The sequence below is a fragment of the Delphinus delphis genome, chromosome 1 (genome assembly GCF_949987515.2).
Source record: "Delphinus delphis chromosome 1, mDelDel1.2, whole genome shotgun sequence".
Lineage (NCBI taxonomy): Eukaryota > Metazoa > Chordata > Mammalia > Artiodactyla > Delphinidae > Delphinus > Delphinus delphis.
The window spans coordinates 10,222,620-10,246,827 of record NC_082683.1 but is presented as its reverse complement, the minus strand read 5'-3'; the positions used below and the strand labels follow the sequence as shown (position 1 = coordinate 10,246,827).

Genomic DNA, 24,208 nt, shown 5'->3' with positions numbered 1-24,208 from the left:
CGTCTAGACCAGTCTGTCCTGGGAGGCCTGGGCATGCTGGCTGGCAGGGCATCCCAGACGCAGGGCTGGCACAGCTACACGGAAGACACACTTGCTACGCGCCTGAACCAGATGTGAGTCAGCGGGTGACAAGGCTGACCAAAGGGCAGGGGCGCCGTGCGCTGTGGGCCTGGAGGCCTCTTCCTCGAGGGTGCAGGGGGTTGGATACAGAGGCTGCCCCTGCCCCTTCTCCCCATCCCTGCCCCGAGAACCCCAAAGCCCTCACCCCGAATCCCAGCTGACCTCAAACAGGTTGTCAGGTAGTCATGGCTGGGACAGTTCACCCTTTTATTTTTTACAGAGCGGGAGACAGAGGCGGCCTGCAGATGCTAAATGACTTGGACCCGGGTCGCCTGATTCCACCCTGGGCTGCTCGGGCCTCGCCAGGATCTCGCAGCCCTTTAGGTTTGGAAACCGCTCAGTTGCAGGGGCCTCTCAAACAGGCTCCCTCCCTGCAGGGGACAGACACCGCCCAGCCAGACACTCCTGGGAAACCCACCGACTCACAGCCAGGCGGTGGCAGACGTGGAATGAAACCCCTCCTGATTTTCCTTCCTTGTTACCAGCATTTCCCAAGCCAGGTTTGGTGGAAGGTTTGCCCAGATGTTGCACAGGTCGTCCTCATTACCATGCGCATCACAGCAGCTAGCGTTTCCGTGCTGCCTACATGTGGAGCACGGTGCCCACTGCCTGACATGGAATAACAAATGGAGTCTCCACGAGACCTCTATGAGATGGGTACTGCTGCAGTTGACACATGAGGAACAAAGGCACAGAGAGGTTCGGCAGCTTCTGCAACAACACACAGCTGGCAAGCAGCAGAGGGAGGACGGAAGCCAGAGCCATTTGTTTACTCCAGAGCACGGGCTCATGCAGTGAGACATGTCTCTGCAGGATTTCTGAGAGTTTCATGTGCCCACAGGCAGTGTAAATTCCCAGGAAGAGGACACAGGCTGTCATTTACCCCACGTATCTGATAACAGTGTATTGACCGACTGCTCTGTGCCAGGTACTGTGGGGTACAGCGGCGTGCCGACAGACGTGATCTCTGAAGGCACAATGACAATTCTGCAAGGGGATGGCGTGGGCTGTGCTGAGCCTCAGGGGGGGCCCTTTAAGCACCCAGAAGCTTTTGTTTTTGTAATTTAGTCTTTTTGGACAGAAAAGTTCTAAGATCAGCCATATGAAGCAACGTGTCCTGAATCTGATTTAGCGAGAATGCTCATCAGATTGGGAGCCAGATTTCCAACTCTGTACACATACACGTGGCATCATGTGCCGACAGGGAGAGGTGTCCTCCGGCCTATTAAGGTGAGTCAGCCTTCCTGTCCACATGCTAAACAAGACCGGGCATTCCCGTGATGATCAGTACACCAAGCACCTGTTATACACCTGACCCCGTGCTAGGCACTGGGGATATAACAGTGAAGCAAACAGATCTGGTCTCTAGAACACTGGGGCGTGTGTTCTAGAAGGGGAAGGTAGCTACCTGCATAATACATAAATAAATACAAAATTACAAAGTGTGATTAGCAGGAAGGAAGAAAAACAGGCTACCAGAGCTCAGAATAAGGGACTTGACCGCAGAAACACCGTGTAAACAGTGTGTGTGTGTGCGCGCGCGTTCGTGTTCTGTGGAACATATGGAACACATTTTGGGATTGGCTTCACTTTACCATGTTGTCCTTTGCTTTACTTATTTGGGGGTGGGAGGGACGGGAAGGAAAAGAAAGCACAGAACGTGTAACTTACTTTACCCCCAGAAAGAAAAGAGACAGGATTTCTAGAAGGGGTCATTTCTGTCTCTGAAGGCCACTCCTCGGGGATGGAGAAGGCATTGTTACCACCTACCCTCACCCCCAAATCTCTCCCGCCCTCTTTGCTGTGCCTGAGTCTCAAGGCAAGTTATACACAAGGGGATTTGGGGAGTTTGCAAGTGGGAACAGGACTGGGGTAAGAGTTCATCGAGTCTCTGCCTCAGGCCTTTATCTGAACCGTGAACAACAGATCTGGTTACACGGGGTCTCTTACTTGTTCCAGGAAGCTGGTCTGAGAGTTTGGGAACAGCTGAGGAACAGCCTTGCATTTTCATGGGGTCTCCTTGGCTTGCCGCAGATGGTTTTTCAGGTGGAAACAGCCCACCACCTGGAGGAGTGGAAGCAAAGTCGGGGATGACTGTGATGTGTCTACCTGGACAAGTCAAGGGGGCCATTTCCAGCAGCGCTACAGACCCCAAAATGGTGAAGAGGAAAGCTACTTAGAACTGCAAAGCGCAGAGTGCCTACTCAAGTCCGGGGGAGGAGCCTTCAGCCCACGAAGGTCTCCTCCATCCCATGTCACAGCTGTGCCATTCACACCTCAGCCCAGGACACTGCCAAGGCTCTTCCAAATCTCTCCAGCCTCTCACACTAGAGCTCCCCCAGCCTCAATTCTTGGGCTGCTTCTCTTCAGCTGTACTCACTCCCTTGGGGAGGCCAACCTCATGGTTTTCAGTATCATGTGTACTCTGAGGACTCCCAAATTTACATTTCCCCCTGGGTCCCTTCCTCTGAAACTCAAACCTGTGTATTCAACTACCCTCTCCATGAGTGTCTAATGGCAGCTCAAGCTTAACACGCCCCCAAACTGAATTTCCAGCACACACGTACCCCACAAACTGGTTCCATCACCTCATCACTGAATGGCAACTCCATCCATCTGGGTGAGGAGGCAGAAACATGTCATCATCCTCGATTTCTCTCTTTCATCCAATCCTCAGCAAATCTTGTGGCTCTGCCCTCAAAACACATCCAGATTCCACTGCTGCTCACCAGCCCCACTGCTACACTCCAGTCCAACTACCATCATTTCTCACCTGGTTTACTGTGTTCACCTCCTAGTCTGTATTTCTATTCTTGGGCCCGTTCAGCCTATTCTTAACACATCAGCCAGAGTGATTCTTTTAAAAGGCAAGTCATACCCTATTACTCCGCCCCTCAAAACCCTGCAATGAATCGCACTCACTCAGGATAAAAGCCAAGTCTTCCCAAGGGCTGCAAGTGCCAATATAAATTGGCCCCTCGTTACCTCCCTGACCTCATCTTCTAGTTCTCTCCCCGGCCTGGCTCCCCTGAGCACACCACGGATGTGTCGACCTCAGGACCTTTGCACTTGCCATTCCCTCTAAGTGTTTTCATCCCCTGTGTCCACAGGGTTGCTTCCCCTCTCCCTCCCCCACCACCCCCATTTCTCTCTCTCTCTCTAAATATATATATATATAGTCCCTTTACAGTCAGGCTACATTCACATGGTAGCCCCCATTTTCACGTTCGTAGTCTCTACTCCCCTACTCCCCCTTCCCTGTTTTACTTCTCTCCACAGCATTCACCATCTGACATTCCATATAGTTACTTGCTTGTTCATTGTCAGTCTCCCCCCACTAGGATGTAAGGTCCATGAGGGTGGGGAATCGTGTCGGTTTTGCTCACTTGCTACATCCTCCCGGAACAGTGCCTGGCACGTGACGGCAGGCGCTGGTCTCACGTTGAGTGTACGGATGAATAAATGAAGGAAGGAAGGGTCAGGGTCTACAGTCTTTCTTGACTAAATCACACCCAGAATGCATCATCTAGTTATTGTTTTCCACTTATTGTTTCAAGTGGGGCAAGAACTTAAGACATTTTTAAGAGCGATGTAAATGCAAAATGCTCCTATGTCTTTATGTGAATTTTTCATTGTTTCTCACCCCCACCTAACTGGACAGCAGTTTTTAAGCAAATTACTGTAAGCCTTTCTACGCATTCAACTTGTTTTTCGTAAACAACTCTGTTCACATTTCATCAGTTTGGGTATTTAATGAACTCATACACGTACAATAATAAATACTGGCATATTTGTTATGATGTTTATTATAAACATGGTTACGTTAACATTATTATTCAACGTTATTAAAACAGTGTCATAAACAGGTTTGGGAACAAATACAGCTGACTTTTGGCTGCATTTCACTTTACTACAGGGCACCGAAGGGCACGGGTATTCCCTGTGTCACTGGGGGAGTGAGGGGCATCCATGAACATGGCAGGTTGGTTAAACGAAAATCAACTGAGCCTCGACTGTATTTCATTTTATCCACAGTTGGTATTCTAACAACAGTTCAGAAAGATTTCTGGTACCACCCCACCCTCCCAGGCCCCGTCCTCTGCAAAAGGCTCTCACGCCAATTATTCCTTAGGCCATGGTGAACACGCGGACTTGATGGTTGGGTGAATGTGTAAATGGGAGACCTCTGTGTTTCCTTCGTCAAATGCTTGCATGTGGCCCTTTGACTCCGTCGGCTGGATCCCATTACGCAGCGGCTCTGACTCATGGGCGCGATGGAGAAACCGCCCAGGTGAGTGAGATGCGCCATGAGTCCAGTTTGGGCAACAGCCTTGTTCGGCACAGCCCAGTCAAGTGCGTGTGGCATCGTGAAATCAATCAGCGTTTAGGCTCTAAGGGGGAGGCGTTCCTCATTTTGAGCAAAAATTAAAAAAACACGGAAGGGAAGCCATCCACGGCCATGTATATGGGAGGCTCTACGAGAGAGGACTCCTTAGTAGATGTCAGGAAGTAAAGCTAGAGACAGAGGATGACCCCTATTTTCAGAGCCAAAAACTGGGGGAAAGGATTTAAAAATGTGAAGGAGTATCTGGATTGTCCTACCTCACGAAATTCCGGATGCTCGGTTATAATCGCAGACAGGCTGTGTGTGCACCGGTGTAGACCGGGCAGGGGGCGGGAGGTGCGGGGATATAATTTCACCAATACCTTTGGTTAACCAGCTGTAGCGCACAATTCCCTCTGACGGGCTTTCACTACACATTCTTAACCTTGAGGACCGTGCCCCCAGGCAGCAACCCTTTAAGACCAATTGTAATTAACTATCCACCAAATAACCCAGTCTTTTCTTTCAACCTGATTTTAATTGATCATTTACTTATCCAAGTGATGCTCTCTATTCAGCTGCTAACAGTTAATGGCTCCCCAAATACACATTTTAAGCCCTAAAGTCATAAGGTGGGATCAGATGAGAGGTCACTGAAGTGGAGTGGTGGCTTTGGCTCCATTATTCCCAGAGGTTTCTTCCTTTCTTTTTATTCCACAGATACTAAGTACCTACTGTGTGCTAGGTGCTGGGGTAGAGTGAACACACACCAACAGGGCACTGTGCGATAACCAGGCTTGTCCTAGTGAATGACCTAAGGTCATATATTCCCCTCAAAAAGATACACAAAGAGCAACAATGCAAGGCAGGGAACCCTCAAGTCCGCCTTGGCTCTGACACTCAGAAGTGACCCTAACTCTTGAGCGACCCTGGCTCATCTGTCACAGCATGGTGATATACAAGTGAAGTGTACTGAGAACTGAAAAAATGTTATGAGTATATGAAAGAGACTGTTAATAAGCAAAGGAAAATAATTTAAAATGAAGACCGGAAGCAAATAAAAATGATGGTATGTGGTGACACCATGTCATTTTTTTCCCCCCTTTATAAGAACCATAAGGGAACTCTGAAGTCTGGGTAAGACTCATTGGAGAAGCTAATAAAAATGAAGATTTCAGAGACCCACTCCCAGAGGTGATGGTTTAGTAGGTCTGAAATTCTTAAGGCGGCTCCCAGGTGGTTTTTTGATGTAGGTGGTCCACTAACATCCTGGGGAGATAATCCAAACTAGGGTCCCTTCACACACCTGGGAACACAGACAGGAAATGTACTTCCTTGGCCTGAAATTAACAATACCTACTGGACCAGCAAACTACTCTCCCCTCTAAGCACCTGCCCAACATGATTCAGGACATCACCTTAATACAACACCTGCTGCTGGCTGGCACCAATGGGCTGTATCTGTAATTTTTTTAGTTTTAAGGACATAAGAACGTATCGGAGTCTACATGTCAATTATAGTATCTGACACCAATTTATTTAGGTGCATCCAAAGAGGCTCGTGCGTGAAGGCGAAGTTAACACAGACTTCTCACCAGACTCGCTCGTAAAATTCATTCAAAGGAGCCTAAACGTGAATGAAGAAGATACGAGGATAAAACACCTATAAGCTATGCGTTGGCTGTCAGAGAAATTCTAAAAAAGTTCTGGAGGAATACTGTGAACGAAAGGGGAAAATCCAATCCACGAGCAGGTCCAGCAGCCTGGGAGGCAAGTACTGGGATGGAACAAACCTCCAGGCATATCCTTACAGATTTAACCACTTTTGAGCACTTAGCACCAAATAAAATATTCATCCCAAATACAGATTACAGGACAGAGGTATCTGGGAAAGCGAAGCAGGCTATTCTATTTCAGAATTAAGGTGCTTCCCCGGGCGACAAACCTTTGCTGAGGAAGTAACTGTGTGCATCATCACCCAAACTTTCCTTTTATTCTCTCCACACGTAGAACATTTGCTTTGGGAGCTTAAAGGCAAGCGAGCAGTCTATACATGTGTGTTACACTGAACTCGCCCCTCTCTGCAGTGCACTTTGCTTACAAGGGAGGTCCCCGGGTGTTCTCAGGCCCTAGCGCTTCTTTACTTATGTATCCCATCAATAGGACCCCTCCCTGGCTTCCTAGCTCACAGACGATTATCAGAAGCCTATCAGAAGGCTGCCAGGGAGTACAGACAGTATCCATAAATAATAGATGAAAAAGGAGATGGTGAGAAGTACATCCTTCTCCAAAAATACTTAAGCCACATCTCAAGCTTCTGGATCCTGTATGCCTGAACTCCGAGGGTGTCGCTTCGCCACAACAAAGTATGAACTGACGGTCACCTTGAGCCTTCCAGGAAAGGTGAAATTATGTCCCGTGTACTTTTTAAAAGCAAGGGAAGTAGCAGATACGTTAGACCTCAGACAGCGAACGCCTGTGCAACAGAGCCATTGCCCTTCCCGCGTCCAAGGCGGACCCCGGGCACTCGGCCCGCCCTGTATTCCTGAAGGGGACCCCGCCTGGGAATCCAGCTCGCAGCACCCCCAGGCAGCTGCTCCCCTTGCACAAATGGAAACCGACTTGCCAACCATGGCTTGGAAAGACTGCTATGAAAACAGAAAAAAAAAAAGAAAAAAGTTCACACCAGGGAACAAGGTTTAATGCTCTGGATGAGTCAGTACCTGGATCTGCTCCCTTCCTAACAGAGCTGGTACGTGAGCACACCGGCCTGGCTGAAACCATTCCCTGTGGTCTCCCAAGAACTTACAAATTGGACTCGACCAGGAAGGACCAAGACCTGTGTTCACCTCCAGCATGTTTTGATTCCTTCGGATTAGCTGGTGCTTCCCCGGGCAACTACGTACTAACAGGCCACGTCTCCCCGCTCCTTAAAGGTGGTGAACCAGGCATGAACTCACTCCCAGATCTGTGGGTGAGGGGCAGGAGAGACTCCCAATTCAGAAATGGAGCCAGACTGCTGGACTCATTTCCGGGCTCCCCCTTTCCTAGCTATGACCTCAAGCCAATTCCTTAACCTCTGTGCTGCACTTTCCCCATATGTAAAACGGGAGAACATAAAAGTATTTTATTTCATAGGGCTGCTGCAATGATTAAATGGGGCAGTATGTGTAAAGCCCTGAAAACCGTGGCTAGTAAGCGCTTTAAAACATCAGTGACCATTCTTATAGGATTATTTCAATGAACCGGGGTCCCTTGTTTAAGTGGTCATGGTTTCATAGAGCTAAGGAAGTGTCTTCTTTTGAACCTAGCTTTAAAAACTTATATCTTGACTCTGAAATTCAAAACCAAGGGAAATAAAGTTATATGGAAAGACGGCAGAATAATCATCATCTCTTTTTCTCGTTGTGATCTGAAAAATGATCTCCTGTTCTATGGCTCATTCTCATCTGATGGGAGAAAGGGAGCGCTACGGTCGGCATATGAACAGCACAGGCCTGGCTGAAACACAGCAAAGGGCCCTGGGGTCACTGGCAGCAACACAGCAAAGGGCCCTGGGGTCACTGGCAGCAGAACCAGGACTTGGGGATGCTTGAGCCCCTCCTCTCTGGGCGGAGGCAAGAGACGATGAAGCAAGGTTCCGGCCACTGTTATCTGTGCGACCACAAAATCTCATACGTGGCAAAAGTCAGCTCTGAGCAGCAGACGTAACTGTCAGTCAGATTCACGCTGCGGCTCAGGAGGACGCCTCTCAATAGTAACAGCAGCACATCCTAGGGCAGGCGTATCTGCAGTCTTCACAACCGTCCTTCCTGGTCAGATAGACTGTTATTGCCATTTACAGAAAGGAAAGCCGTGGCTCGGAAAGGTTAAGTAACTTGCCCAACATTACAGAGCTAATAAGTGGTAGAGCCAGGATTCAAGTGTTTTATTCAGCAAGTTATTTACCGAGCGGCTACTACATGGCAGGCACCGTGGGAGATGTTGGAAACGCAGCAGTGAACAAAACAAAGTTCCCGCCCAGGGAGAACTTTCATTCTAGGAGGGGGACATTTAATAAACCTCCCTAACAAGTCGAGAACAGAACGTACGGATGAGTGAAGTCCCTCCAGGAACAGGAGAGCAGAGTGAGGAGACGCAGAGGGACGAACAAGGGCAGTCCTTCCCATCGGATGGTCGGGATAGACAGGTAATCAGCGGCTCCGGGTGTAGGGCCCATCAGTGCCCTTTCCTACATCCCAATGCCCGAAATGAAGTCACAGCAAAACCCTGAGGGGTTCCCAGGAGGCCAGGCACCCTCAGGTGCCCCAGGCTCATTCACTTTGCCTGGGCCCAGACGGAGGGCTAAGACCATCCTGGAAGCCTTTGGGAGTGTTTCTAAAATTCTGAAAAAAGCTCTATTCTCCCCAAAGACAGTAACCACCATTCTCTAAAACTAACATAAACCGAGGTTTGTCATTTTCCATGAAGGAATCTTTTTTTTCCTTCTGGGCCTCTGAACACATGAGCAGTTTCTTCTGCAGCCTCTTCCAGAAGTTCCTCAGCGATCACCACCATCCATGCTCTGGCTCTTTCCACCGGGGACGGTTACCACACCCTGTCGGTTTCCTCAGCGGGGCCTCCCCGGCGCTATCACTGTGAGACCCGAGCCCTGGTCACTAGACAGTGGTCACTGATCGTCGCCACACCGCCACCACAGGCATCATCTCCTGAGTTCTCACTGGGAATACACGTGCCCTCCTCTAGCCCGACCGCTCACATAACCAGAAGCCTGGGGCCCAGCCAGCAGCGTGCCCCACCCCTCAGTCACAAACGTTCGGAACCCAGGGAGTTAAAACTCAGGTGGCTAGGAGTTCAAGGCCAGTGTTTGTTCCCAGTATGCTACCCAACCTCTCTACAGCAGAACCCCGTTGTGGGTGATGACATCAGCACTGATCACCTGGGGGACACGGGAACTACGTCAAACCCAAGGGCACGGTGAATTAGGTTGTTTCACATGGCAGCAAAGAGCATGGCTCTGGAGTCAGATGGCCGGGTTTGGGGTCCCCATTTACAGCTGTGGGACATAATGCAGGTGCCGTGGCCTCTCTCAGACTCGGTCAATTTGTCTGTACATGGGGACAACTGCTCTCCCTCAAGTGGTGGGAGAGCTCCCGAGGAGTTAGTGCCCGACGGGTAGGAACAGCCAGGAGCACCCTCAGCTCCTCCGTGATGGCCAGCTACACCCCAAGGTCCTCTGAACACCCTCGTACACAGGACAGAGTCCATCAGATCTACAGACCAACACCTTCATGATCCAGGCTGATCATTAAAGATGTTTTCTGAATGGCTGACCGACTGAATCACTACAGGAGAATGTCCCTGAATTCACAGGTCCAATAATAGCTTGGAAATAGAAGCCATCTGAAAATGTGCCTCAACTCGAGCTGGGCTGGCAAGGATTGGATGTGATTATAAAAAGCAAGTGAGAAGAGAATGTTACTGCAAGGAAAATCAAATCCATATGAGTTTTAAATAACTTCATTCCAATAGAGAGTATTAAAATGTTGTGTTTTTGGCAAGTATTAAATACTAAAACAAATGCAATTTTATACTGAAATTCTACTTTAACTTAAAAAATTAAAACTGCCACAACTGTATCCTAAGGCCTAAATCCCCTTCTATTATTAACTTACCTGCGAAACAAATTGTAGGTCTTTTAAAAAATGTTTTCTACTTAAAATTTATATCTAGATTTCATGGTAAGACTCAGCAGTCATCCAAGCAGAACTCCGTATTATGCAGTAGGCTCCTATCTACACACTGATATGGAAATGTTCTCAGCTTAAATACGTTCTGATTCAGGACCTAAACCGATACTTTAAATTCTGCCTGTAGCTTTCTGTCATGACTGAAGTTAACACCCCACTGAGTAACTCGGGGCGCGCCTATCAAGGAATCTTCAAAACCGTCTGTTGTCTGGCTTCCTGCTGTGGATTATAAGCTGGACACGGGAAGGCACACTTAGGCACAAACTTCTTCCATTAAAGGCTTATGTTCTCTGAACCACCCACCTGAATTTCAGCTCGCTCTCTATAAGAGACAGTGGAAAAGGAATCCAGCTGGTCCAAGTGAGGCAGAAAACAGAAGCTCATACAAATCCTATCACCCCAATGGTTCGGCAAGTTTACTCTAGTAAGTGTGTCCAAGCCCCTTTTAATGGCTCATGACTGAATGTAACTTTTGCAACGGCTAATAATTTAACGCAGCATCACGATGGTTTTTCCAATTCTTATTCTTCATCCAGAAAGTAAATAAAACCTACACGCACCCTCCAGGCTCTAATCCTATACTTTACAAGTAACTTCACTTTTGGCAGAAACCTAACCTTCCATTCTGCACGCAATGGACTATGTGCCAAGGTGGCAGGGCAAGCCCCGACAGACTTTGGTTTTGGCCCAACAGGTCAAGGTTCTTAAGTCACATCTGAGGATACTCCTGGCGACCAACACTTCCAGAATCAAAGCATATTATTATCATGCGCTTGATTTCTATTAAACAGCGTTTTGTTGACTAATCAGACTGGTCTACAAAGCCAGTTGAACCTGAAAGGTCTATGATGGAGGTAGAAGCATGTCCCACAGTTAAAAGAGTGAACTAGACGTGAACGTTCCCAGGCAGCTCCACACTAATCAACAGTCCTGCTGCATCAGGAAGAAGCCTTACAGAGAAGGGATGATTCTACTTGTTCACCAATGCCGGGAAAGCCCTCACTAGAGAAGATATCAAGGCCTGTATCCTACATCGAGAGGAAATGAAGCTTTCAAAAAAGAAACTACAAAAATGATCAATAGGACGGTACAGCTTGGAGGCAGTTCAAATCCCAGCCTTCCACTCGAGAACTGTGTGACCTCTGAACAAAACTCGTTTCCCCCCGGGGTCTGTTTCCCCATCTGTAAATGATACCAGCCTCAGGGGGTTGTCATCAAGTTTGAAAAATGCTTTGCACAGTACCTCGCACACGGAAAGCACCCGAAGGCTATGTCAGGTTCCCCCCAGAGCTTAACAGATAGTTTCAACACCTCCTGGAGAGGAAGCAGCACGAGGGAGGGCAGTGGGAGAACCGAAGGGCCCGGTGTGGCCTGGGCCGGGTGGAGCAGGGGTCCAGGTGGGCCCTCGGGCGGTACCAAACAGGACTCCAGGCATCTGACGGAAGGGATCGGCCAATGAGCAGCTCCACATTTTCCCGACATCACACCCACTCGAACCTCAAGTTTTGTTCCTCTCAACTTTTTTTTTTTTTTTTGATATTTTAGTCTGTAAAGAATTTCAGTGGTAATTTGGATGTCACCCTTCTCACCAATCTGGATCTTCTTCTTTCTTTTAATCCTACAGCAGGGCGACTGTAAATGTCGAGGCACTTGAGGCGCAAATGAGAACACTCAAGTCCTTCAGCAATTAAGAGCTACACACATTCCTTATGATTTATCCCACATAAATTCTGAAGTTCTTCCGTGTGCAATGACATTGCCTGGGGTGGGTGTGGGGATACTTTAGGTGTCCAAAAAATGACAGAGATGGCAAACCGTTTTCCTTAACCATCGGCCTGGTTTTTGGACCTTATACGTGGCCTTTATATCCGAGTTACCCTTTTCCTCACCCCCCCGTACTTAAAGGATATAAGCCAATCGATTCAAAGTGAGGCCTGATATCAAATCAAAATCGACAAGAAATCAAATATCGAATGCATTGAGATATAATTTTAGAAGAGTCGCTTTAACGTAAGTATTAAACGTCAGCAGTTATCTAGGTATCTGCCCTCAAATATTAAGGTAGAAGCACCTTCTTGACCACCCAGACTTGGGAGAACTGTGACAGAGTGAGGGAGGTTTTGGATATGAAGTGTTTAAAAAAAAAAAAGGCACCACGCAAATATAAGCTTCACAAAGGCTGGGATTCTGGTCCACTGATGTAACCTAATCACCTCAGTAGGTGCTCGATAAATTAATGTGATTTTGCAAAACATTTCGCTAGAAAGTACCTGTAACATCCAAATTAAAACAGCCAGCCTAGAGACACTGACAGATCTTTCAAAGTGTCAGCTGCAGGGACACAAGGCTTTAGTTACGAGCTTTCTAAATTTTTCAAAATGTTTAACTCTGTGAAGAGTAAAGCAACCAAACTGGGGCAGCTCATTCCTGTCGAGAGGGAGCTGACCACCTGCTTGGGGACTCCTCAACTGAGTATGTGGGTGCTGCCACATCCAGGCCCTGCTGTAAGAACGGGGGTGACACAACAGACCTCACCCTGCTCTTTCAGACCCGAGGAAATGTCAGCGTCCGCAGCCTGGGAAGAAGGCTTCCGGCTAGAAGGAAAACTCGGGACCACCTTGTCCACTCCCCACTTTGGGCAGACCAGGAACTAACAACCTTGAGGCAAAATACCTACCCGAGGCTAAGCCAGCGAGGCAGGGACGGAGGAGGAGCTTGTTAGAGCCCTGGAGGGACAGGTGTCCCTGGTTCCCAGAGCAGCGCCCTTTCCAGCTCACAGCGTCCGGCTCCTCCCCGGGTGCTGTGCGTGCCCAGCGCTCAGTTTCTAGAACATTTACACAGCTAACGCTGAGAGCCGCTCCGTACCTCTGCCTCTTCCTCCCATACACCTGCCCACAACCCTTCTGGGGTTTCCTAAGGTAGGAATCCGTAAGCCACAAGTGTGAACACATCTCGCTGAGGGAGGCTGACCGCACCTTCAGCTTCACCACCGTTCCGAGCAGGAAGGACACAGGCGGAGAAAAAAAATGAGGACAAGTGGTCCCACGTAGGACTTTATGAATAAACTGCTTGTTTCAGCCATTTTTAATCTTTAAAAACACAAACAAACAAACAGCAATTCCATATCAACCTAATACAAATGTTACAACAACTTTGTTTCATTCTTCAGGGGAGCCATAAATATAAAAACCTCCAGACCAGCGCGAACTGGTCACAAGCACAGAGGAAACTGACACCCCATACAGGAAATTATTTCACTCTTACCAAAGTAAGTTCTCCACGCACTTCTTAGCACCACCGTCCAACTGCATGTCTACTCTCTAGGTGGTATGGAAGCGATGTGAATTCACAAATATTCAATCAATGCCAAACAGAAACAAGTGGGAAGAGGTCGGCCGTGGGGCTCGACAACTGCACTTTAGAGATGCAGCCTGTGAGCACCCCTCCCACACGCACCTTCATTTTCCCCCTTAACTGCTCCCAATGATGTACAAAATACAGTCCTTCCACAGCTTTTAGAAAGTTTTTTATTGGTTACAATGATATAAAATGCATCATTTGAATTCCCCCGTCAGTAAGTGCTTGCTAGCAACAGCATAAGAAAACTTTCTGTACATCTGACAAGCTCAAATGATTTATTTCATGCTGGAAGGGGAAAAATAGCAAACACCACTCTTAACTTGTCTATAATTAACCTCTCTCTCTCTCTCAAGGCTACGTTGGTTAAAATCAACGGACAACCCCTTTTGTATGTCAATTTGTAAATTTTAATGTTTTCATTAGAATAGTCTTTTATATCACTCTGCAACAAGAAACAATAAAATTACTAACAGCAAACTTCAATACAAGAACACTCTCCAGATTAACAACTCAAACAAAATGTAAAATGTAAATCACATATAATACAATTGAAGCGTCCAAAACAATTTAAATAATTTTAAATATTTTATTTTTAAACTGCTACAAATGCTTTATACAATATTTCAACATAAAGTCCCCATAACAGAAATGTAACAAAATGGGAATGATAGTGAAAGGGTTAAAGTGGCACAAATTCACCAAACAAGTATTAAACTACAAATTTTAAGAGGTAGATTACTTTTAAAGTTGAGAACAACAACGACAACAAAAAAAAAACAACACGAATAAAACTTAGCCATTGTCCACCAACTCCGTCATTAATTAGAGGGAAGGCATATAATAATGCGTGGAGAAATGACACTTGTATACTCAGAAATAGGCCAATCCGTTGGGCTGTTTAAATCTCTGTATTAGAGACTGATGTGTAAAACCTGATAAGTGAATTCATTTACCCTTAGGTGTAGACATACATCTATACAGGCCTGTGATGTATCCTGGGCACTGATAATATTGCTACCGTCTCCGATAATACAACAGTTATAAATTAGTGCCAGATAATAATCTGAGAGGATAATGTCCATTTGGATATATAAACATGACACTGGAAGAGGCATAAAAAAGAGTCCATATCCAATCTGGCTTCCTCTCCATTATGCTGGCAATCGGCTTGTGATAAAACAACAACAACAGCAACAACAAAAAGAAACAGGCTAAGAAAGAAGCTAAATGCCTCTGTCTACAATTCATTTAAAGGAAAGGCATCAAGAGCTGGTGTGACCAAAACATTATAAAACGAGTGCATCAGAATCCGTCATCCCTGAAATCTACAACAAACTACTGATAAAACAGAGAACTTGCTTTGCAAGATTAGGTTCAACTCATTCCTTTCTCTGCTCTGTGCCAAAAGCCAGGGCCACGCTCAGGTCTGAGTTACCAGTCCTGTGATGAGGGGCCAGGTCAGCTAGCCTGTCCTATAGCGCCCTCCTCTGTGCATCTTAATCGCCTGTGAGCCCAGCACGTGTGTTGGGCGCCAGCGAAGAAGCGGATGCCTGACTCTAACCAGGGCAACAAGAAGCCCACTCACTGGCAATCGGCTGTGTGTTAGGGTTTCTGAGTCAGCTTCAACTGGTCTTGCAAGCTTGGTAGATTTCGTACGCTTTGCCGTAGTGCTTATCCTAAGTTGAGCATGCATTATCTTTATTTAGTCAATTAAGGTTTGTTTTGTTTGGGGGGCTTTTCTACAGGAAGTTCCTAGAAAATAAGAAAACTGAAGATAAACGACAACATAACACAACCTTGTATGAGCTGACCACGGTAAAGAAAAGGTGGGAAGACCATGGGACGAATGTTAAGACAGCAACAGGATGACTCGGAAGGTGTGTGGGAACGTGGGTGTCCCGCGCAAAAGAGACATGCTGAGAGGGACGCAGACAGTCTCCTTGGAGTGATGTGGCGGAGATGGTATGGGAGAAATCAGCACCATTTTGGTTTTTTTAGCCCATTTCACGGTAAATGGAAAAGCTTGGTCTGGAATTTCGTTCTGCTTCTCCATCACTTATTTACGTGTCCTTAACTGGCTGCAATGGGAACACAGTATTAAACAACAACAACAAGAAAAGCTGCTGGAGAAGCAGCGCTGAAGAATGTAAAAATGCCTTGGGATTTACAAAGAGCAAAGATGGGTAAGAAGGGAGTAGAAAATGTACCTCTTTCCTTATCTTTCTGTCTTACAGTCCGTGGAAGTGAGCCCTCAGCCACCAGCTCTAAATGCAGTCCCACCGACAAGCCACAGGTGGGCTCCAACCCGACCCGCGGAAGGTGAGCCCGACACAGCGTTCGCTGGATTAAGAGCTGTAACAGGAGAATCTAGTCGGTGGTATGTCTCTGCGGCTTTGTCCTAAGAAAAGGATTTGGAGCACACGCCTTTTTCACACCCGGATTGGCACAATGGCTTGTGCTACAGGAAATGACCAAACGGCAAATTCTGCTGAGCTCTCGGTGTAGAATGGAAAACTGACGTCGTTCTCACGGCTGACTGCAAGTGTATACTTGAAAATCTGTGGAATCCTAAACTGGCATTTGAATGTAAAACGTCTGCGTGCCGAGGACTAGCCCTTAATCACAGTTATGATCAAACACACAGGGAAAGGGTGCGCTGCCAGGCCCGGGGTAAGTCCTCGAACATGCAATGGAGCAAGGACAGCGAAATCACTGAAAACCAGAGTGAAAGTGGATACTTCCAAACCTGTGCTACGAAATCACCCCTGAATAAAATTTACAAATAGAAATATACTGAAAAGGGAAGACGACTAGTTAGAGCAACTCCTTGCCAGTGCAGTACAACAAACGTGGAAAAGGACGAAGCCTCCACTAAGAGCCCTGGGCTGACACCGATGGACCATCACATCCCCAGGCCTGCGCCTAGGATCCCGGCTTTATACCAAATTCACTACAAGGTACTAAGAACTCTCTGAAGAATCGCCCACTCTTCTGCCCAGATGATCCAAATATGATGCCCCTGAACGCTCATTCTGTAATTCCCAAAAATACTTCCCAAGTTTATGGTCACGGAAGCCTGCTGCTACCATCTACAGTCAGAATAATACCCGTGTCTTCTGAACTGTTCGTTCCTTGTTTCCTTTCAGGCCAAATTTCATTCCAGCAACGTTAACTTTCAAACAAAGCAAAATAATTAAAACTAAGTGGAGCAAAGAATAGAGACACAATTTTATTAGGCACTTCAGTCCTTTGCAGTCTTAAGGGTTCTTCAAAAGCCCTGGATGAACTTCACTCAGAGAGTTTTCCTTTATAGTACGTTAATTTTTTCTTATCAACTTTACCCTTGAACTGTATAAATGGGATCCAGTACAAAATAAGTGATTCTTTCAGATACTATCGGAAACAAAGGAGAATACACATATACATTCTAAAGCATCAACCACCTGGGAAACGTTTTTTAGTACAGTCCATGAAAATGACGGCATGTTCTGGGTGGTTTAACCTTGAAAAGGACAGTCCAAGAATGTCCTGTTGTTCTGGAACTTCCCGAACAGACTGAGCACAAGGAGGTACACAGTGAAACTGCTACAGGCAGGAAGTCTGGACAGCTGATAAACAGGTGTTTACTTTCACCAGGACTAACTAAGCTCCAAGACGCTGTATACACGTATGTCAGTAAGGTCTACCGTAACTGGTTACTTAGTATTTTTATGAAGTAGCTTTAAAAAAAGTCTGATCCTTCATTCCTACAGTCAATCATTCCAATCAACCCTTGGCTAATGATTCTCGTCTCCATCTTCAGCCATGACTTATGGCCCACCAGCACCGAGAACTCTGCCTCATCGAATGCGCAGTGATAAACAGCATCTCTGAGCCCTCGTGACCTTTCCAAACGGCAGTCACCTCCCAGTTAACTCTGCTTCTATTTGCTTAAAACACCAAAGAATTCTGAGACACTGGAAGTTATAGCCAAGAGCCTAGAGTCCTGCAGCTCACTCTGAAAGGACAGGATTTTAAAATACTGTGCAGAAATTCTAGCTGATGATGAATACTTTCACCTGAGATGAACCTGTAGGCATCATTCAGGAAACCACAGGATACCAAGAGTGCACTCCACTCACGTTTGAACTAACTCCGGAAGTCTGAGAAGTCAATGGAGCAAACTTAACCCCTGCCCTATGTTTTCACCGGTCGCCAAGAACGGTTCTTAATATAGGAAGAACACAGGATAAACAGTGGGACCACCTCAGAGCTGAGCTAAGACGGGCTCTGGCATCACGCCGGGGAAACAAAGGCACTGACAAGCGGGGTGACCTGCCCTTCGTCCCCACCCGCACCTGAAAGAACCATGCTCTGGCCCTTCGGCAGGCACTCTCTCCTCCTCCCGCCCGTGGGAATCTGGCTGTTTACCACCCTATGCCTGAGAACAGGAGCAAGTGGGAGGACACATGGCATTTTTAAAAGGAATAGAGTGCTGTGTTTTGATTTATTTTAACCAAGAGGCAAGTTTTTAAAATTAAAACACAATAAAAGCAAGCATGGATGGTAAAAAGCAGTCTCAGCTGCTAGAACTGCACTTAAGTCACAGAAATATTACACCAGATTGTACTGTGGTTTTAATGAACTCCATGATCCATCTTAACATAAGAAGTAAGCTATGATCAGAAAATAATACCAGTGACACTGGGATACCACCCAAGATATAAAGGAAGTTTGAGAGAATTTCACCTTTTCATAGTAGGGTGCTCTGGGGAGCTTTTCATGGCTTCAAATCCAATTCATAACTGGCCCTATTAGAGAAACTGTACCACTTTGTGAGTCCTACGCCTGAAGTAAGAGCTGTATGTATCCATCTCTACAACAGCCAAAGCACTGACCCTCCTGCACACCGGCCTACACCTTAAGCAACAGCTATTTCCTTTAAATGCTTATGTCAAAATCGTGCAGGAAAAGGGAAGAGAAGCCATTGGGCAAGGACAGTGTTTTCTTCCAACTGTCCTCCCCCTCGCTCTGGAGCTCTGAATTCCTCCGGCCCTGGAGCCTCGCTTACCTGAAGTCCTTCAGCTCCTGCTTGCCGCTGCCGTCCTCCCTCCTGTTCTCACTCGGGTCGGCGGCAGCTGCCAGCTGCAGGCTTCGGGTGATCGGCCCCCCACTTCGTTCTCTAGATTTTACACTGAACCTGTCTGTCCGCTTCTTACTGGCCAAGGCCGACTTGCTCTGTAAGACAGCTCTGCTTTTCTGTGCCCTCACGTGCAGGCTCCGAGACGTCTTGCCCGAGAGCTGAGCTGCATGATTCCTGGCTGCAGCCTTGGGCTTCTTGCTGTCGCTGTGAGTCATTTTGGCCATTCGTATCGGGCTTAAGTTCCTTAAGGAGGAGCTTGGTTTTTTGGACTTAACCGAAGCTGCAAATTTAACATTCTGCTTGGACCTGAAGGACGAGGAGGGCGGTGGGACCTGTGCAGGGCCCGAGCTGCGAGCTCTGGTCTTGCCCAAAGGCGCCTGCATGCTTTGCATTTTGATCTCTGCATCCGCTGTCCGTCTGCGGTGGCTGCTGCCGCTGTTCCTGTCACTACTTGCAGGTGATGGGTGTCCTCCTTTCTTGGATGAATGGGAAGCTTTTCTCTTGGAAGGAGAAAGGGGTTTCTTGGGACAGCTGAAAGCGGCGTGCTTGTTCAGGCTCCCGATGTACGTGAACTCTCTGTTGCAGTACGGACAGATGTGCGAGGACGACTCAGGAGCATTTCTTAGGTCGGCTTTCTGCTTTGCAGACTTGTTTTTCTGAAGGATGGCTTTCTGGACAAGCTGGTTTTTTTTCTTCAACGCATTTAACTTGAGCTTATTTGAGGACATTTTGCTGAGCTCGACGCTAAAGTTCAGTCTTTTGGGCTGTCCCATTCGTCTGAAGGCATTCTTCCCAGAGCTGTCCAAAACCACCACACCGTTTCTGGGCTGCACAGTCTGTTTCAGCGGGACTGGATTTTTCTTCGGGGTATACCTCTTCTTGTCGCTAGCGGAAGCACATGCCAGGATGTGTTTGTGCAGCTCAGGCATGTTGTCCACACCTTTCCCACACTTGGTGCAGCGAATGGCGGTAGTAAACGTCTGTGGGATATTGTGTGTAGTGAAATTTGTGGCCGTCACACCAATGCCTAGGGGGTTGCGGTGATGGTACTGAAATGGAGGTGGTTTAAAGCTTGGGTAATGCTGATTGAGACCCAATCGAACATCTGGATCTTTCGTCTTTATTCCAGAAGCCATTATCTTTATGGTCGTGTAAAGCTCTTCTGAGGAATCGTTCAGCTCCTCTTCTTCTTTAGACGTTTCTAAAGGGTCTTCCGGCAAACTCTGCATATGCTCTGCGTGGGCCTTGCTGGGATCTGTGAAGTTCTGGGGCCTCAGGGTGCCACTTTCAAACTCATGGTGTGTGCACAGCGTGTCGGGGTGGAGGTCTCGCTGGTGCTGCTGCAGGTTGCACAAGAACGCGAATTCTTTTTTACAAACCGAACACACGAAGATATTCCCAACTCCATGAAGCAAAAAGCGATGTTCTGACAAATCAGTTTTAGCCTTAAAGAGCTGCACACAAAATTCACATTTGAAGGGCCATTCCTCAGCGTGAATGGATAAATGTTTGGTTAGATCTTTAATGGAAAGGAAAGGTGATTCACAGACGTTGCAGACAAAATTTTTGTTGAATGTCTCCTGAACGATATCCCGCGCAGTGGCAGACTGGGATTCTTCCCTCGCTTTCGGACCTTCATTCTCCAATTCCTCCTGTTTAAAAGATATCATGGGCAGAGAGGCTTCCAGATTATCCCCAGAGGAAACCACAGACGATACTGCTGAGAGAGGAGGTGGCGAAGGAGAAGAGGAGGAGGACGAAGAAGAGAACGAAGGCGAAGCAGATGAGGAGGAAGACGAAGAGAGCGTCGGAGGCCCCGGTGAGGCAGCAGACGTGAGGGGCTCCACGGAAGGAATGGGAGATGGCGAGGGAGACACCGTTGGGGAAAGAATTGGAAGTGGGGACTGTGCGGTGGCGTTCGAGAGTGGAGAGGGACACGGATGAGGGGATGCCCCGGAAGAGGGGGCTGCAAGAGGTACAGTGGGAAGCAGCGGAGGGGGTGGGGTGGCAACAGTTAACACAGGAGGACAGGGCTGGGGGGAAGAGGGATTGGTTGGGGTCAAGAGAGGCGGCAGCTGCCCGGAAGAAAGGGAAGATGTCTGCAGGGCAGGTGACGAAGGAGGAGACTCGCCAGGAGGGGCAGGTAAGCTAGAGTCGGGACCAAGGTCAGGGTCCGGCTGAGGATCTAGGGGTTTACAAGGACTGGGGCTCCTGGTCACGTCTGGAGCATTTTCTACAGGTAAGTCGACGCCATTGTATTCGTTGAGAAGGACCTTCTGTAGCATGCAGGTGGTTGGCTTCTTTTTCTTTGCAGCGCTGCAGGCTGGCTGCACCGGATGGTTTTCTTTGAATTCCTTGCCTTCAGAGTCACTACTAGGCTTTCTATGCACACTGAGATCTAACACAGATTCCCACTGGACCGGAGCCTTGCCTGTACCCTCAGCCTTCTGTTTTACACCACTGGATAAATCCAGTGGCTGCTGGTTGCATACGTTGCTAAAAGTAGAACTAGCTGCCCACTCTTTAGATACTTTATATTCATCAAAGCCTGGAGGGCTCCCAGTTTCTCTCTCATCTCTCCCAGACAAACTCCATGCTGGTGAGTTGCTATGACTTTCTAATTTGGGCTTTTTGGAACTCAGAACTGCCTCAGTCCACATGGCTTTCCCATCGCCCGGCTTCCCAAAGTCTCGAAGGGCAGGACTGTGCTGTGGGGAGCTGGGGGGAGAGCTGGTCCGCCTCTTAAACCTGCTCGAGGTCACAGGGAGCATCGACGCAGGCGTGGACACACAGACAGGACCTAATTTAGGTATTTCAGTGGCTGAAATCCCTGCAGGAGGAGTCAGTTTCTCCTGCGTTTGAAGCAGTTGTTTGAGCTTCGATGACAAATACACATTTTTCTCTTTGTGGAACGGAACGGCCTCTGTGGTTGATATGCTGAGAGGCAGGCTCAAGGAACACGAAGGTGCTACGGCATCAGACTCGGTCTCGGCTTTAATTCTGGGCAACACAGGAGGACTGGCAGTCCTCCGTTTCTTGGACTCACTGTTCGTGCTGCTGGAAGGCTCTTTCGGAAGATCATCTGTTATAGGGACCTGTGTGGTCTTTATATTTTGAGTTATTTCCACTGTAACCGGAGTGAGCAGACAGTTGATACCGTACAAGTCTGCCGAACTGGATTCCATCTCAATAACATCACAGTTACTGGTGCTGCAGCTGGTCTGAATTTTACCATCAATGTAGTAATTTAAATTTTCCGAGATATTGCTAGAAATATCCATGATGTACACGTCGTCTGCCTCCGCGTCCTCCTCTGGCTCTGTGCTGGGTACGTAGACACTCTGGGCGGGCGGGGCCTGCTCCGCCGGGGACGGCTGCTCCTCGAGGAGACCCCCTTTTCGCCGCACACCTTTAGGAATCAGGTGACGCTCGTGGACCCTGCGCTGATGCCGCCTCATGTTGGTGTGAGTTCCAAAAACCTTTTTACAGTACTGGCACGGATGAAGCTCCTTAACTTCTCCGTTCTCTTCTACAACAGAAGAATTTACCGTGTCTTGGGAAGCCTTCTCTGAATTCAAGGTCAGAGAGTCTTGCCCAAGACTGGGAGGCTGCGCGTCATCCTTCGGAGCAGCGCCGTCCCCGGGCGCCCTGCCATCGGCTGGGGCCTCCGGTGGCCGGAGCGTCAGGCTGGGCTTCCGCTTCAGCCCCGCCTCGTGGCGCCGCTCGTGCCGCCGCCTGTTGATCTGCGTGCCGAACGCCTTCCCGCAGTACTTGCACTTGAAGGCGTGGTTTACCGTGGATATGTGGATGTGCATGTGCCGCTCCAGCCCCTGTTTGGTCGTGAACTTCCTCTCGCAGTGCTGACACGGGAACAGAAACGTTTCAAACACGTCACCATTGGCCTCTTCTTTAGCTTTGGGAATTCTGACGGCAGGTGCTACCTCCGGAGAGTCTTCAAGAGCGCCCAGCGGAACAGTCCGTGGCTCTTCTAACAGATCCTCTGGGCTCTCGTCACACCGCATCTCCAGCTCTCCCGCGGCGCTCCCGCCTGGCACGCCAGCTGCCGCCGCCTCCTCCTCGTCCAGCTCCCCCTCCTCCCCCTCCTCCTCCTCTTCCTCCTCCGCGTCGTTCGCATCGCTACGCGCCGCGTCCAGCTCTGCGGCCGGTCCCACCTGGGGGTCCTGGGCAGGGGGCGGGAGGGCGGGCTCCAGAGGCACATCCTGACTCACCACCTCCTGAAGGGCAGCCGTCTGCTCGGCGGCGGACGCGGAAGGCTTCTCGTCTTCGTCTCTGGGGCCTGGAAAGCACAGGGAGGCAGAAGCATGGAAGTCAGGGCACACACCAGCCACTTGTGATCAGTTTCCATTATTCACGTTATTTCTCTGATCCCCTAAATGTGTAAGGGAGGTCGTAACAACACACAGCTCTGCTTTCTCGGTTATAAAGCTGTACTGCATAAAATTCCATTTCACTCATTCAACAAATGTTTACAGAGCACCTGCTCTGTACCAGGCAGCGTCGTGGGCAGTGAGGATACAATGTGAACAATAAATGCCTGAAGGAGCTTAGGTTCTTTTGTGTTTCATCGCATACATATAAACAACATTTTTGCTTACAGAAACTGTAGTGCTTAAAACTGTGTCGGAGGGCTTCCCTGGTGGCGCAGTGGTTGAGAGTCCGCCTGCCGATGCAGGGGACGCGGGTTCGTGCCCCGGTCCGGGAAGATCCCACATGCCGCAGAGCGGCTGGGCCCGTGAGCCATGGCCACTGAGCCTGCGCGCCCGGAGCCTATGCTCCGCAACGGGAGAGGCCACAACAGTGAGAGGCCCGCGCTCCACAAAAAAAAAAAAAAACTGTGTTGTAGTAGTTGATACTGAAATTCAAGATACTATGGTCATGAATTCCAATTTTTCATGATTCCGAATGGAAACCAGAAAATTGCTAAACATATTACCAGGTTAGATTCTCAGTGGTCTGTCTTGAATGCAATGATTCTCTCTCCCTCCTCCTGACTAAAACTATATATTGAGAGCTAGAACATTTTCCAAAATCATGCAATCATCATTTTTCATGTAAAAGGAACTTCGGAGCTCACTTCTTCCAAGGCTGATTAAATTATGGAGGACTCAGGAGTACCTCAGAGAAGGAAAAAGAAATCTGAAGTCACTTCTGAGTCTCTGTGCCCAGGAGGAATCCAGCCCAGCCCAACCTGAGGTTAATGGTGCACAGGTGGACTCACTAGCAAGGTGACAGGCGAGCAGAGACCTAAAGAAAATGAGTCATGCAAATATCTGGGGGACGGAAGCCCTCTGGACAGAGGAAACAGTAAATGCATAAGCTCTAAGTCAAGAGCATGTTAGATGTAGTCAAGGAACGGCCAAGAAGTCGTAGAGGCCGTAGGGCGAGTGGGGGCGGTCCATACGGGGGGGAGAAAGGAGAGCAGGAGATGAGATCAGCTCATGCAGAGACTTGTAGGCTGTTGGCCTTTGCTCTGAGTAAAACAGGGAGCTATCGGAAAGTTCTAACAGAGAA

General features: G+C 48.3%; 1 protein-coding gene across 4 annotated transcripts in view; it reads right to left on the bottom strand.

Annotated features, from left to right (window-relative positions):
• PRDM2 (PR/SET domain 2) overlaps positions 1 to 24,208 on the bottom strand; it is a 118,898-nt gene that overhangs the window by 16,828 nt on the left and 77,862 nt on the right. For 3 of the 4 annotated variants that reach the window (XM_060014783.1, XM_060014761.1, XM_060014769.1), the window contains exon 7: positions 18,605 to 22,973. In XM_060014783.1, coding sequence (XP_059870766.1) covers positions 18,605 to 22,973 — 4,369 coding nt within the window. Of the gene's footprint in view, positions 1 to 13,703; positions 15,633 to 15,761; positions 22,974 to 24,208 lie in introns of those variants that run through there. The other variant, XR_009519881.1, reaches the window with a different exon arrangement.